At 40.4% G+C, this 17,175-nt stretch overlaps 1 protein-coding gene across 4 annotated transcripts in view; it reads left to right on the plus strand.

Annotated features, from left to right (window-relative positions):
- Positions 1 to 17,175, plus strand: part of AKT3 (AKT serine/threonine kinase 3) — a 314,820-nt gene that overhangs the window by 242,800 nt on the left and 54,845 nt on the right. For all 4 annotated transcript variants that reach the window (XM_030302257.1, XM_030302261.1, XM_030302260.1 and 1 more), the window contains 2 exons: positions 5,200 to 5,322; positions 14,520 to 14,648. In XM_030302257.1, coding sequence (XP_030158117.1) covers positions 5,200 to 5,322; positions 14,520 to 14,648 — 252 coding nt within the window. The remainder of the gene's footprint in view (positions 1 to 5,199; positions 5,323 to 14,519; positions 14,649 to 17,175) is intronic.

Consider the following 17,175-nt stretch of genomic DNA (forward strand, 5'->3'; position numbering starts at 1 on the left):
TATCCGAGCCTCAGAATGCACTTATACATATGTTAGACTGCGGGATATCATCCCACGGTTTATCAATGCTCTGTTCATCTTTTTCATTATTTTTTTATATCTTTAACTTTAGATCTGTTTCCTGTGTCTTAAAGTCTGTTACCATTTTTTTCTCCAGTGTCTAGCATGCTGTTAATTAAATCAGTTTTTTGTTTTTCATCTAGGACATCTCAGACTTCATCTCTTGAAGTTTAATTTGGGACTTTTCATATCTCCCATTTATTTCCTTATGCTTCTCTCTCTACCTTTTGAACTTTTAGACTATATCCTAATAGCTATTTTATCATAGTATTCTTCTATCTCTGTCATTTGTGTCACTTTCTGAGTGACACATTTTTCTCCTAGTAATGGGTTATATTTTCCTAGTTCCTTTTGTGCCTGATAATTTTTCATTGGATGATGTTGTTCTTACTTATAAACGATGATCATTTCCAGGCTTGCATTTAACCGTAGACTGGCCACGCTAGCCTTTGCTGTGACACTGGTATTGCCGCACTGCCCAGGCAGGAACCTCACCGACTGTCCTGGGTGCCACATTTCTTAGGAGGCCTTTCCATCCTGCCTGGAAAGGATGCAAAGCACTTTGGGCTCTGTGTGAGCCTGGGATCGTTTCACCTGATCTTTTCCAGGGTCTCTTTCCCTGGCCTCAGCCTTTTTCTTACATATGCTGCTCCTTACTATTTGGATTTTCCTACTGGATACAGAATTTTAAGATGCCTTTTTGTTTTTCATTTAGCCATTTGACCGTATTGCTCCATTGCCTTTTTGCTTACGTAGCCTCTGAAAAATCTAGGATTATTCTCCTATTTGTTCTTCTGTATGTTATGTTTCCCCAACCTCAGAATTTTTAAAAGCTTTTCTGTCACCAGTTTTTTGGTGATTTGAATGTGCTCTGACTTCCTATGTTCCAGTAGTTCATGCATGTTTGTGAATTTTCATCATGTTGAGGTTCATTGAGATACACAGATGTATGCATTTATCATTTTTATCCAAGTTTGGAGAATCTGGGGCATCATTTTGCAGGTGTCTCCCTCCCTTTTTCAGGCACTGCCATTATGCATATGTTAGCTTCCTTGATGCTGTCAACCCGTCACTAAGGCTCTTTTTTTTTTTTAAGTTACAATTTGTATAGTTTCTTTTATTGTGATTTGATACTGATTGCTTTTCTTCTCTTGCAGTGTCTAATTTGTTGTTAATCCCATCTACTGAAATTTTTCAGATACTGTACACTTTATCTCTAGAAGTCCCATTTATTTCTATTTCTATTTCCCTTCATCTCATGTACTGTTTTAAAGTCAGTCTATTAAATCCATCACCCCTGCTATTTTTAAGGTCTGTGTCTAATGACTGATTTTTCTCTTGGTTATGGGTCTTATTTCCTGCATCTTCTTATGTCTAGTAATTACTGCTTGCATACTAGATCATTGGAATTTTACATGAATGTCTGGGTTTTGTTGCCTTCTTCATATTTGTTAACCTTGATAATGTAGGTTTAACTTGTACTTTGACTTTTTTTGAAATACCTACTGAATGCCTGGCTATTCACTAATGACACTGTTTTGACTGCGTAGAAATTGAATGTCTGTCAGCTCGGAGTGACCTCTGGAAATTATTTGGCATACAGATCTCCATTCCTACTCTGCTGGTTTTCCTAGAGTTTAACCTCACACACTACAGTGCTCACTACTCTGTGGCATACTAAACGATGTGGATTTTGTGTGGCTTCTTGCTCACTGGTGTTCTCTTCAGCAAATGCCATCTACCTCACCCTCCTCAAAATCTGCTCTCATTCTCTGGTGGTGAGACCTTGAATCATGCTTGGGATTTCCTTTCCTGCCAGTGATGTTCCACCCAGCACCCCCGGACAGAAGATGGGTGGCTTTAGGACTCACTCATTTGTTTCCCTTTTCAGAAGGATCTTAGTCCTGTGCTGCCTCTTGTCCAGTATCTAAAAAGAATTCTGTTACATATTTTTCGTAATTGTCATTTTTTTGTTGTATGCATTTCTGCCAAGTTGTGTAGGGCAAGAGGGTAAGTCTGGCCCCATGGACTTTCTATTCTACTTTTCTAGTTTTTTAATTATTAGTTTAATATATTATGTTTAACTATTAGTTACATCAGAAGTTATTTTGATACGGGATTAGATGAGAAATCTGATTTTTTTCAACATGGTAGGAAGCCTGTGTTCACATTTTTGTCATTGTATACACTGCTACAGAGAATATCCTTATGTAGAAGATTTACACATTTCGTTTTTTTAAAAAGGAAATTTCTAGAAGAGAAACTGTGGTGCTTTAAAAACTATCATAGTATCTATTTCCGGTTGCCCTGTGAAGAGTTGCTGTCTGCTTATATCCCAACCACGAGCGTATAAAGATACTTATCTCACGACACTTCCATTGACAATGCTATTTCTGGATATGCTAAATTGCCTCATTTACGTGTTTATCTCTACTTTATTGATTATTATAATGTGGCATGTTTTCATAAACTGTGTTCATTTGTAGTCCTCTCATTTTAATTGTCTGTGTCCTTTTCCCTTTTTTCCTTGTGTCTTAGTCTTTTAATTTTTTCATATGATTTCTTTATATCTGTATGCCATCTTTTTCTCTTCCTAGTGCTCAACACAGTGACTTGAAAATAATTAATGCTCACTAAGTGGAAAGTTGGTTTAAAGCCAAGGTAGAAACTGAGAAGGAATATCCAGAGAGTTAGCTAGAAAATCAGGAGAGAGAGCTGTATTACCAATGGCAAGGAACACGTTCAAGAAGGGGGCCAATAGCTGATGTTGTCAGTTCCAGAGCAGGAAGACATAAATAGATCATTGGATTTGGCAATTAAGAGAATATGGGTTATCATAGCAAGAATAAGTTCCATAAGATAACACGGGTGTACATCAGAGGACAGCAGATTGAGAAATTATTCTTCTCCTTAAGTATCTTTTTTTTTTTTTTAGCTGATATTTTTATAGAAATTGGCTGGGAGACAAATTGAAGAATATGGTCTAAGCAAAGCTGTAGAAGGCTGCACATATTATATTGATTTAGGGAGGATCTTTATCTTTTGTGTGGCAGATGAGTAGGTAGGCTTGACATTGTTTTAAGAAAAGTTAGGGATCTAAACAGTATTTTCATCCCATTAGAAGGTTGCCATAAATCTACGTAGAGATCACAGGGGTTCCTTCATCCAAGTTAGTGATATTTTGTGTAAAGGGCAGCAGAAGTTACTTGGCCCAGAAATTTTTCAGAGTGGCTTTACTGATAATGGAAACTTCTTTCTACCTCTCATCCTCATTTGAATGGTTATGCATTAATAATATATATCTGCCTATATAAATGAGTGAATTTTGAGAAATATCCCCGAGTAATTATATGCAGTGGTTTTATTTTGGCATACTGTATTTGATCACTTGTAAGGCGTATTTAACATTTCTGTAGTCAGAATGCCTTCTATATTGTCTTTTATATTTGACGGTTTATTAATAGTTTTAATTGACAACTTTTTTGGGTTTTTTTTTTTTTGTTAAGTTTATTTAGAGAGTGCGCGCCCGTGTACCTGTGCTGGGGGTGGGGGGGGGCAGGAAAGGAGGGAGAGAGAGAATCCCAAGCAGGTTCTGCACTGTCAGTGCAAAGGCCAACGTAGGCCCTGACATAGGGCTTGATCCCACGCACTGTGAGATCATGACCTGAGCCGAAACCAAGAGTCGGACACTTAACCCACTGAGCCACCCAGGCACCCCAACTTTTTTTGTTTCTTGCTATTAACTTAAAATGGTGATGGAGTCCCAATAAAGAGCATCTTAGATTTGATACAATATGACAAGATAGCATTAGAGTTTAGGGACTATCTGCCAAATATTTTAGTTTTACTATAACTGATGTTAAGCCAGTCTTTTTTGGCAGTTGTTACATCATATTATCTCCCACTCTTCACTGTGACAATGGGTTATGCATAAAATTTATCTTAAAACAGTGTGACAGACTCTTCAGTGGAGGTGGAGGAGGAAGAAGGGAAGAAGTCTGTAGGGAACCTCTTTTATGTTGCTTAAGTTATGATTTGCTGTGTGAGGAACAAATCTTGGATAACCATGATTCTTACATGTTTGTCGGGGCACTAAGTCCATAATCGTGTGAAGGCGTAGTTAATTTCTGATCCAGTGGTCAAGGACACACTGATTGGTTCATTCCTTTAATCACAGACCTGTATTGAGAATCTACTGTGATACGTAGCAGTGGCCTCAGCACTATTAACAAACCTTCAGTGTTCCTGATGGATTTCTTAATACAGTGAAGCAGTACATTAAGAGTCAATTCATAGTGCCCGGAACCTGCTCCTTCCATACATGCATTGTTGAACTGAGAGATGAGGTGGGCAGTTTCGCAAATCAAGAGCTGGTCTAAATGGAGGGCTGAGTGCTTGGCCGCAGTGAGCACCCAGGGAGCACCTGTTAATCCTGTAGGTGATTCATAGGAAGTGAAGGAGCTTATGGTTTTAAGTGATCATATGAGGGGAGAGGTTGGTGTTGTAGTTATTATTGAAATAGCACTAAAAGGGGAATAACGGGAGCTCCTCAGTCCGTGTTGACCATTACTAACATAAAAACTTGAAGCCTTATGGTTTGTCATTGTAGAAAACATTGGTTCAGACTTTGAAAACGTTTCCAGAGATCTCATAAATCAACAGCAGTTGTGGAAGAAAGGAAGTTCACATCGATCTGTTTTAGCGAATCAGCAGGCCTTCCTTGGAAATCAAATACAAATCAAATAACCAAGTAGAAATATACCCTCTCTGTTGTGTTCATTTATTTTAATAATATCTCGATACCTAATCCTTGCAAGAGTGAAGCAACAGGACCGTGAGGGGAAATGCAGTCTGATGATGCGTACTTTTTTCCTCTGGTAACTGAAGGTTAAATGGGTAGCAAGCAGAATGCCTTAAACAAGATTGGTATATTGATTAAAACGCTGATTTAACAGCTCGCAGTCTCCCCTTGGAAACCTGGAGAAGATAAGCCAGCTGCTGTGTAAGAGTGCTCCGCGTCCACTGAGAGTACGCTATCTATCATCACAATATGGTGGTGAGAGGTGTTTTATGTTTGTGTTAATTTCCCCCACTAAATCAGTAATTATTACAATCCTGTCCCTGCTGTTTACCCTGCAGCTGTTTTTCCATTTGTCGAGAGAGCGGGTGTTCTCCGAGGACCGCACACGTTTCTATGGTGCAGAAATTGTCTCTGCCTTGGACTATCTACATTCCGGAAAGATTGTGTACCGTGATCTCAAGGTAAAAAAAAAAAAAAAAAAAAGTAATCAGAATTTGTTTTTGCAGAGACTATAGGGACAAACACAAAGTAATTACAAAGTTATACAGTTTGGAGAAAAGCAGATTTCGTTGGGAAAAAAAAAAGCACTCTGTTTAAGAATGTAGTTTATTGTATTTGACAGGGATTCCATTCACTGATATGTACGTAGTTCCTTTATGTCTGAGGTTTTGAAGTGCCCAGTAATATCTGTTTCACTGCTTTGGTCAGATGTGACCTGCCAATAATTGTTTCATTTTTCTGGAACTTTGTGAGTAATGTTAACCATCTGATTAAGAATCAGGTGCCTTTGCCAGGGACATTCTAAAGTAAGTTTCATTGTTATAGTCTACCATACTGTTATGGATGAAACTTGTATAATAATGAAGGTATTTATTGGGAAAATACTCAGTTTGCTTTTGGTATTGACTTTGTGGTGGCTTTAAATCCCTGAAGCCTTTTAATACAGCCTTTTATTAATTTGCTTAGTTTCCATTTTAAAAAGCACTGTATTGTTTTATGGGCAATAGTGACTTCACTTCTCTGAATTCCTTCCTGACAAGGCTCTGGGACCAGCTGTGGGTCAGCATCCATTCTGTAAAGAGCAGACAGCACCCGTTTCAGGCTTTGCTGCCCAGATGCGCTCTGCAGCTGCCCTGCTCTGCTCCTGTAGGGCAGTAGGCATGTGAGTGAGGCTGGCTGTGTTCTGGTAAAACTTCACTCACAAGAATGAGCAGTTGGCCATATTTTGCTCCCAGGCCATAGTTTGCTAAGCCCTGAAGTAGCTTGTTAAAGGTAGTAATTCTCATGTGACGCTGATTTGATGGATTGGCCACGTTAGGGAAATGTATCCCATGATACATTTGGAACACATGCTAAATGTGACTGTCTAGCTTTCATGAAAAGTAAATCCTATAGTAATCTTATTAAAATCTGATACAGAATTGCTTAATTTATTAAATGCTAGCACATTTAAAGTGTGATTTGATTTGTAGAGGTAGACGTTACCAGAGTCTTTTATGAAATCTTTCTGTACGAAACGAGGTATAGATCTAGAATACTATGAAAGACATCACAACTGTCCCTCGCTCCCACCTCACTCCTTTTCAACCTGTAATTCCTACATCATCCATTTAAGTGCTTGTCTTTGAAGATGTTCTTAATCATGTACCTTTAGGCTACGAATGACCCTAAGGCGTAACTACCTCGCAAAGCATTATTCTGCACACTGATGGTGAAATTTAGTATGTATGTTTGTGTAACATGTTATGCATTGAAGTTGAAAAGTAGCTATAAATACCGTATTTAGGAAAAATGAACTGAGCAGCTATAAAACATCTAGGTCAGGGGTGAGCCGCTGTGCAAGGGCCAGATGCACCAGAGGGGAATACCCATCAACGGTAGGATTGTATTTAGCCTGAAGTTTTTTATGACAAAGAATGTGATGGAATTAAGCTTCTGCATCTGATGTCTGAGTGGCCAAATAATCCGTTAATGTTTACATGTCTTGAATCTCAGTATTTTTTTAAAGAAATTAGTTATATGGCATGACAAAACTTGTAAGTTTCATGGCATTTCAGATAGACTTAGAAATAGTTTGCTCTTCTCTGAGTCTGCTCTCCCTGCTGAAGACGTGTTATATTTTATGGATCCTAGTTTTGGGGGGGGGGGGGTGTCCTCGATTTAGGGAAATGAGAATAATCTGGAAGTACTCAGTAACATATTCAGAATGCTTAAAGCTGGAAGATAGAACCATTAACCTAAAGGAGGAAGAGAAAGAATGCTCCTTTGATTGGCAACATTGATTAAGGAATGTTATAATTGGGATGGTCTTGGACAGTATTCTTTGCAAATCATCATTAAATGAACCAACAGGGGCACCTGGGTGGCTCAGTCGGTTGAGCGTCCGACTTCGGCTCAGTCATGATCTCACAGTTTGTGGGTTTGAGCCCCGCGTCAGGCTCTGTGCTGACAGCTCGGAGCCTGGAGCCTGCCTCAGATTCTGTGTCTCCTTCTGTCTCTGCCCCTCCCCTGCTCATGCTTTGTCTCACTCTGTTTCTCAAAAATAAATAAGTGTAAAAAAAATTTTTTTTTAAATGAACCACCATATTGTGCATTTAATATGAGTTTCATTGCCCTATCCTTTCTGATGTTGGAATTAGATCAACATTGTTACATGGCAATATATATGAATACCAGTCCCAAGTAGTTACCATATACACAGACCACTAACTTCACTAGACAGTTAGGTAGTCTCTGCTCTCTTAAGTTTATTTTTTTAATACAGTATTAATCTCAAGGTCTAAGTAAATATATAACATAGGACAGAATATACACACGCACATACACCAGAAAGAGTACATGTAATGTTAAAAGCCAAGCATTCAAATTTATACAAGTATTACTTGTATCCGTAGTGCAGGATTATGCACAAGCAAACGAGATCCTGTAGGTGGGATCATTAATACTTTGAGTTGGTCCGTAGGTGACAGGTGAGGTCACTGAAGCCTGGACGCCTAGCAGGTGACTTACTCAAAGTCAAGATGATAGAAAGCATGAATCCAAGTCTGGTGTTCTGCTCCTTACACCCTTCTGCCTCTCTAGAGTCGAAATGAAATCTACGCGGGGCAAGGAGTGCATTGGACTAACTATGGGAGATGTTTGTAAATCTAAAATTCAAATAATGCTGTGGAAGATAAGAAAATAGATGCTTGAACTATATTTACACCAGATATATTAAAGAACAGCATCATCCACAACTGATGTAGGTACCCACTTTAATTGATCAGTCTCAGATTTGTCTTGATCATCTCCTTACTAATGACCTTATGTTTAATAAAATGCAAATCCATTTGAGATGCCTCTCATAGCTGTGCCTCTCAAGTAAATCAGTACCTATTTGCCGACGCCTCATTTATCAAGGAAGGAAAGCTTTACTTCACGTGCAAGTTAATGTAAGATACTTTATCAGTTCATAGTTCCTAAGAAGTTGGTGTTCATAGCAACAGATAAATTATTGCAACCTTTGTTACGCTTTCAAAAGTAAGTTTGCTTAGTTTATCAATATATGTTGTAATACGAAATTCTGTTTTAGTAAGGACCCAAATTCCTTGTGGTTACTTGCGAAAAACTTGTATAGCTTCATCATCACCTAAAAGTTTGAAAAAATCCCTGTTAAGATTTCATCAGTAGTGCAGATTATATTAGAAACTTTTCTGCCTAGTTCTTATTTTGCAAGTGTAAGATTTCTTTTCAAAGACCATGCCATCAAGTACAGAATGGGCTGAATAGGGACCTATGAAAGGTGCATATAATGATACTGGAATTCATTAAGAATTAGTTTCTCCATGAGTTTGTAACAGGGCAAGAGGTAAAAAATAGTACATACTTCACTACTGTATTCTATTGGTGGTTAATCTAATCTTGTTTTCTACCCAATTAGAGTTTATTGGTTAATTTAATCATCTACATTATTAATATAAGAAACCCACAAATAGATCATCTCTTTTTCTTTTCAAGTTTATTTATTTTGAGAGAGAGCGGGCATGTGTGAGAGGGCACATGTGTGTGTGCAAACAGGGGAGGGGCAGAGAGAGAGAGAGAGAGAGAGAGAGAGAGAGAATCCCAAGCAGGCTCTACACCGTCAGCACAGAACTACATATGGGGATCCTTGAACTAATGAACTGTGAGGTCATGACCTGAGCCAGAATCAAGAGTCTGATGCTTAACTAACTGAGCACCCAGGGGCCCCAGATTTAGATAACTTCAGAGTCTCAGTGCTGACACAAAGGGATGGCTCAGAGTCTTCCCACAGTACCCCGCCCCCCGCCCCCAGTCTTCATCAGCTCCCTGGTGCTCACCCCCCATAATCCTGCAGTCTGGAAGAGAGCAGCATAATTGCTTTATTATCTGCTGTCTCAGGACTCAGCCTCCAGCTCCCACTTCTGACCAGTCTCTCTGGATTCCCTCTTCTTTTTTTTTTTTTTTTTTTTTTTTTTTTATTTTTTTTTTATTTTTGGGACAGAGAGAGACAGAGCATGAACGGGGGAGGGGCAGAGAGAGAGGGAGACACAGAATCGGAAACAGGCTCCAGGCTCCGAGCCATCAGCCCAGAGCCTGACGCGGGGCTCGAACTCACGGACCGCGAGATCGTGACCTGGCTGAAGTCGGACGCTTAACCGACTGCGCCACCCAGGCGCCCCTGGATTCCCTCTTCTATAAAAATTTTAAGCCACTGCTATTAAGAACCCCTTCACCCTCTAAGGTTAAATTGTATTATTGGGCTATGTTCCTTATGTGTAGTCAGTTTTTTTTTTTTTCTCTCCAAAGTTTATTCATTTATTTTGAGAGAGAGTGCAAATGGGGGAGGGGCAGAGAGCGAGGGAGAGAGAGAATCCCAAGCAGGGGCTTCAACTCAGCCTCAAGATCATGACCTGAGCTGAAGTTGGATGCTTAACTGACTGAGCCACCCAGGCTCCCCTGTGTGTGGTCCGTCCTTAAGCGGCCGGACAGCGGAAGTAAGGTCTCTGCTGTTGTACATTGTGAATCCCTTTCTAGCTCAGGCAGGTTCAAAGTGGAGACCTGTTTTCTTCAGTATTTTGGCACACTCTCCTAACTTCGTGGTACGTTCCTGCAGGTGAGCTTGTATGACACTTGGTTACTTCGATAGCCCTGAGCCTGAGTGTGCAGTGTGTGGAGGATGAATTCCTTACTCCGCTCCTGGACCGGAGCAGCCTTGGTGCCGGGCACTGAGTCTGATACAGCTGCCCCAAAATGGGGTGGGAGGGCAAGGGAGGGGAACTAACTGTGTATTCTGCTCCAGCAGCCATCAGAGCCCTTAGGAAGCGTTATTTTCATTCCTTTGTTTAATTACAGTGTCAGCCATTTAAGTAAAATGATATGTAAGATCATTTGATGATCTTTGATGAGACGTACAGTAGCTAGATATTAGAATGTGTATCTATACTAGAATACTGTATTCAAAAGTATAAAAAACTTTGCTAGCTTGGCGTATGTTAGAGCAGAGCTTCCCAGCCTGTGCACCACAAAAGGGTTACATGTGTGCCCAAGCCGTGGCCTCCTTCAGCCCGCACGTGGTTCAAGGAGCCTCCAGGCCAGTCCATTCTTGGCCTCCACAGCCCATCCACTGATCCTGGTACACGCTACAAATTTCATTTTTTATTGTACTTTGAAGTGTTGAAAACACAGTATCAAAGACAGATAGGAGTTTGAGAGTTTAATTTTATGCTACGCACCAGCAAGAACAAAAGGTGCATAGTACTTTCTTACTATGAGTTCTTGTCCACAAAGCACAGAGGAAAAAAGGTTTCAGAATCGACCATATTTTTCTATATGCATGCTGAATGGAGACCCTCTGTCAGGTAATGGCTGTATGCTTCTGCTGGGTACAAATGTTACCTTTTTTTATGGGAACTCTGTGAGGTATACATCTAATATTTTTTCCCTCCTGAAAACATGAACTGTTAGATAACAGCCCTCTCTAACGGGGCAAGGAGTATTACCCACAGTTTTAACATATAATCTTTTCTGTCAAACCTCTTATTTGACTTCATCATTGCTTTTGCCAGTGGATGCATCCACGGAGCATAAATGTAATGCCTGCTCTCAGTTCTGGAAACTAAGACTGAGGGGAGTAAAAACAGGTAGACTTAAAGTTTACAAATGGAGAGTACGTGAACACTCACAGTCAGCAATGCTGTGAATTGTGCACTTTGTGACTAACCGAAAGGACAGCCATGAGATTTAGGAGAGAGAACCAAAGGGAGAGCATTTGTAAATGTTTTTCTTTCTCCTTGACACAGAACGTGTGACTAAATCCCCTTCGGGGTTAAATGCACAGAGGAGGTGGTTTCCAGGTGTTCTTGATTATATCTGAGCCATCCATCTCCTCTGAAAACTTGCAGGTTTCTGTGCCTCCTTCACATTTGTGAATTACAACACCCATAGTTCTTAACATTTTATGGAAACTTTGTTATCCTTCTGTGTCAAATTATTATTCTTTTTTTAACAAGACTGGATAGTTACCCCTGACCTATGTTTATACAAGAATAGGTTTGGGGATATCATTTCTATAAGGTGATACGTCTCTGACTATGGTTGATACTTTCGATGGACAGGTTGTTTTGACATTCATACTCAGTAAAATAACATTTCAGGATGGTGAGAGAGCAAAATTAATTGATGGAAGAAGGTAGACACAATTGAAAAACAGGCTCAAAAATTAGGAAGTATTTATCTTTTGTTTTATTCAAAAGAAATTATTGAGTACTGAAAGTGTTTTTAAGAAGACGCTCAGCTGACCGAAGTGTTTTATTGGGTTCCATTCCTGTAGTTTCCTACATCATCCCAAAGAACACATACCATTTTAATAACTTGTAATTTAGCCATTAAACTCTCCACATTTAATAAATAAATGGTTGATACGTTTATTGAATACTTACATTGTGTTAAGTTCTACATTCAATATCTCTAATTCTCAAAGCAACCGCATTGGCTGTTACCCTTATTTACCTCTAGTTCATAGATGAGGTTGAGGGACACAGAAATCAATAGCAAGCCCAAGGTCACACAGTGAGTAAGGGAAGCTTGGAATTTATATGTGTTTTCTCTGACTTGACTCCGTTATCTGACCCCCTTTGCTCTCGGCTGCCTCCCATGCACTACACTATCTCCCCCGTCTCTGTGACCCTCTCCCCATCCCTCACAGGCATCCCTTTTTTCTTACTATAGTATTGTGATGGCTTTTTATGAAGCTGACTTATAAAATAAGTAGGATGACCAGCTATCTGGTTTGCCCCAGACTTCCCCAGTTCCAGAACTTTTAAGTCCTGCATCCCGGGAAAACCCCTCCGTTCTGGGCAGACTGGGACACTTGGTCATGTTCAACCTATTCCTTCCTCCAACCCTGTCCTGCATCTCCGTCCATTCCCCATCCCTCAACCCCTGGCATCTTAGAGCTGAGATATGAGGCGAGAGAATTAGGCGCAAATCAAGATTTTAAAAAATATGTACCCTTTTTGGTACTAAAAACAGTGTTTATATGTCTTGTTATTTCTGTATCCATACACTTCCAAGTAGCCTTGTCAAAATGTGGAGACACAGTGCATGGTATCATGTCTCCATGAATACGGTCTGATGCACATAAAGTGTATCAAGAGGATTGATGCAGGGGCACCTGGTGGCTCAGTCAGTTAAGCTTCCAACTTCAGCTCAGGTCATGATCTCATGGTTCGTGGGTTCGAGCCCCGCGTTGGGCTCTGTGCTGACAGCTCGGAGCCTGGAGCCTGCTTTGCTTTCTGTGTCTCCCTCTCTCTCTGCCCCTTTCCCACTCACGCTCGCTCGCTCTCTCTCTCTCAAAAAACAAATAAACATTAAAAAAAAATGTTTTTAAGAGGATTGACATACCCCCAACACAGGGGAGCAGGAAGGAAAGGAGTAGATAGCACATTCACATTCTCCTCAATATTATCATGTATTATTTGAAGTTTTTATAAGAATTTTTATGTAATGTGTTAATAAAAGGGACTTTTAAATACTTTTAAAAGACCTTTCAGCATTTTAAGAATTTGATTTGGTTTTTTTTGGGGGGGGCGCCTGGGTGGCTCAGTCCATTAAGTCTCTGACTCTTGATTTCAGCTCAGGTCCTGATCTCATAGTTCGTGAGATCGAGCCCCGCAGTCAGCTCTGTGCTGACAGCATGGAGCCTGCTTGGGATTCTCTCTCTTCCTCTCCCTCTCTGTCTGCCCCTCTCCTGCTTGAGTGCATGTGCACATACTGTCTCAGAATAAACTTGAAAAAAAAGATGAAAAGTCCTACAACATATTGAGTGTTTGTTCACCTTTCTGTAGACCAGTGAAAGACAGACTCCCTTCTCTGCAGTCTGTATAGTACATGAACCAGGTACTGAGCATTTAGTTCAGCTGGGGATGCATCTAGGCCTCTACCCAAGGACTGAGGTCTGTTCGGATCTCTCCTTCCATGAGCACAACTTGCTTAACTGTGTAGGGTTTCTCACTTATAAGACTTTGGATAATATGACAAAGTATAATATCACATTTTTTGTGATTGATACCTGTTTATATTCTTACATGGAGTTCTGTTTTGAAATTGATCTTGACTTCAGGGCTGAGGTAAGCACTGTCATGTTGTCACGTGGAGAAGGAGATGGAGTGCTCCTGAAATAGGCGAATTGTCATTAATGCTGCTGATAACGTTTTCTGCATGCGTTTCTTTGTGTGTGTGTTTCTTGTATGCGCGTGTAAGTTCTGTCTAGACGACTGAGCGGGGTTCGCATCCTTGTCTGTGTGAGGCTGTAGGATCACAGCCCAGAACTAACATGTATCTTTGTGTGATGACAATCATAAGGTTGTGCTCAAGTCGGGAGAAGAACATCAGTTATGGTTGGTACTTTTAATTGCGTTGACTTTGCACAAACTCCTTCTCCTTACATTTGACAATTTTTACTTGAGGCAAATGATCTTGGTACTTGGTTAAATCTTTGAGATTCTCTTTGGTGTTTTGGAATTAGTGGGTTCAAAGAGATTCCAGTTTTAAAATGTATGTGCTGTGTATTTTCATTAACTGTTGAATGTTTGACTTTGATATTTTTCTTTTTATGTTTGAAAGGGTTGTTATTTTTTTATTACAAAGACCTTCAAAAGAGGATGTCGCCTTACCTTACAAAATAAGATTTAGGTTTGATTTACAACAACCACCAAAAAACATTTCTGTAAGTGAATATTTTATAATAGCAATAGATTCCCAAGAGAAATCGTTGAAAACCATCCATATATATCTAGAAGAAGGTGCTCATCTCTTTGGGATTGTTTAGATCACAATTTAGGGACACAAAAAGGATTAAGGACTGATGTTTGCTTTGAAAAGTTATTTAGGTGTGTATTCTCAGAAATTACACAATAAGGGCTCTTACTCCCATTCGTTTAAAAATCACTAATTTTATCACCATGAAGTATTTGATAAAACCTGTTTCTTTTCACACAAATTAGGAAGCTGTGGGGTTTGTAAGCTCTGAAAGTTCTGTTAACTACGGCCATGTCCTCTTTCCAAAATATCTTACTCAGCATTCAGTCATTTGTCAAAACTGTATTTTCCTATTTCTGAAAACTATGAAACACGTTATGTCATTTTTCTTACTACACAGTTGGAGAATCTGATGCTGGATAAAGATGGCCACATAAAAATTACAGATTTTGGACTTTGCAAAGAAGGGATTACAGATGCGGCCACCATGAAGACGTTCTGTGGAACACCAGAATATCTGGCACCAGAGGTAGGCTGTGCTTCCATTCGTAGGGAGAATAACAGGGCCGTAATGTTTTGCAGGGTAAACTGCTTAGCATGAAAAATCATTGCAGTACCTACTACTTTCTTATAATTTTAATTCCAGTATTATTGATGTACAGTGTAATATTAGTTTCGGGTATACAATACAGTGATTAAACACTTCCCTCAGCAGGACAGGTGCACTCCTCAATCCCCATCACCTATTTCACCCATCCCCCTACCTGCCTCCCCTCTGGCAGCCACCTACTTGTTCTCTGGAGTTGAGTCTGTTTCTTGGTTTGCCTCTCTCTCTTTTCCTTTGTTTTGTTGCTCAAATTCCACCAACAGGAATTAAGTCTATTTTGCTTTCACTTGTTTAACATGGTATGATAGAGTAAGAATATGTAGAAAGTAAATTTTATAGACTTTATGAGCACAAAGGCACTAACTTCCATAGAGTAAGTCAATTTTTTTTTTGGCGATGTACATTTTATTTTTTGATTAGGCCCGTTTTGATTCATTTATTAAAATCAAGTAATTGGATGGCATCAGCAAAAATGCTTGTGGTTTTATAAACTACCTTGGATCTCCCTTCGAAACAAAGACACGGTGATAATTTACATTTGTAGTGTTGTGAATTTTCATACTTCATTACTATAGGAAAAGTAAATGAAATGACAGTAGCCACATTTTGGAATTCATGCCAAAGCAAGTCCCAACCAGTGACCTCCGCATGCTGAGGGTTCCACAATAATCTGCTAATTTGTTTGTTAAACAACTACATATTATGTGTCTACTATGTATCGGGTATTTTTCTGGGTGATGTGGTTACAGAGCAAGACACAAAAGACACTGCTCTCCAGAATGAAACAATAAAAATTGGGAAATAACATAATGTCAGCTAATGAGTGAGTGCCAGGGAGAAAATAAAGCTAGGTGAAGGGAAGGGTGTGGTGTGGTGGCCATTTTAGATAGAGTTCAAATTACTCTCGCCGTGTAACAAACCACTCCAGATCCTAGCGGTGAAAAACAACCATTCTGTGTGGTCTCGGATTCAGAGTCAGGAATAGTCAGGGGACAGCAGGGATGGCTTATCTCTGCTCCACAGCATGTGGGGCCGCAGCCAGAAGGACGCTGCAGCCATGGGGTGACGTGTGACTGGAGGCTGGAATCTGGAAGCATCTTCACTCACATGTCTGACGACCGATGTTCCTGTCCACTGACTGGTACCCAAACAGGACTGTGAACAGGAGCGTTTATGTAGAGCCTCCACGTTGCTATGTGGTCCAGGCTTCCTCATAACCTGACGGCTCCAGGGCAGTCCGACTTCTTTGGCTTTGGGCTCTAAAAGGGAGTGTCCCAGGAGCGCCTGGCTGGCTCAGTCGGTTAAGCATCTGACTCTCAATTTCGGCTCAGGTTATGATCTCACGATTCATGAGTCTGAGCCCTGCATCCGGCTCTGCGCTGTCAGTGCAGAACTCTGGCTCCCTCTGTCTCTGCCCCTTCCCTGCTTGCTTTTATCTCTCTCAAAATAAACAAAAAAAAAAAACTTAAAAAAAAAATGAGTGTCCTTAGGAACAAGTTATGAGCTGCTTCCCTTTTCTTTGTTTTGTTTTTGTTCCTTTTGTTCACCTGGCAAACATTAAGAATGTTTTATTAGTTGTTTGCAAATTCCTTTTCATAGTATGTTTTTAATAATTTTATTAAAGTACAGGTCACATACCATAAAATACAGCAGTGGTTTTTACTACGTTCACAAAATTATACGACTGTCACCAACATTGAATTCCAGAGTATTTTCATCACTCTAACAACAAAACCCATACCCATTAGTTCCCCCTCCCCGCTGTCAGCTACAACCCACTTTCTGTCTGTATAGATGTGCCTGTTCCGGATACTTCCATCAGTGGAATCCTACAATATGAGGCTGATTGTGTGGCTTCTTTCACGTGATATGTTTTCAAGGTGTGTCCATGTTTTTACCATTTTAGTGGTACTTCATTCCTTTTTGTGGCCAAATAATATTCCATCGTATGGATATGCCACATTTGGTTTATCCATTCAGCAGTCTGTGGACATTTGGTTTGCTTCCAACGTGGGGCTGTAATGCTGCTGGCGGACATTTGTGCGTGCGTCCCCTTTAGTGGCCTGGTTTCAGAAACTGCACCTATGCTTACTGGCGAAGCAGTCTGAGACCACACAGATTGAAGGGGTGGTGACCCCGACGCCCACCTCCCCTTCGTAGAAGAGCGTGTGAGATGGGAGATAGTGTTGCAGCTGTCTTTGGAAGATACGGTCTTCTGCAGATAGGACGTTGGGGGAGGTGAGGCTTGGCCAGAGACCTGAATGCTAAGGAGGAGGTAGCTCTGCAGGGTGGAGGGGACGAGCTCTCCAGACACAGGGAGCAATGAGCATGGAACCTGAGGCAGGAACAAGCCCAGTTCTTCCCTCAAACTCCAATAAGGTTAGTGTGGCTGGAGCCAAAGACCGAGGCAGGCATCTGATCTCTGATGGGTGAAGGTTACAGTTGATTG

This window comes from Lynx canadensis, chromosome F1 (assembly GCF_007474595.2).
Source record: "Lynx canadensis isolate LIC74 chromosome F1, mLynCan4.pri.v2, whole genome shotgun sequence".
In the NCBI taxonomy this organism is placed as follows: Eukaryota; Metazoa; Chordata; class Mammalia; order Carnivora; family Felidae; genus Lynx; species Lynx canadensis.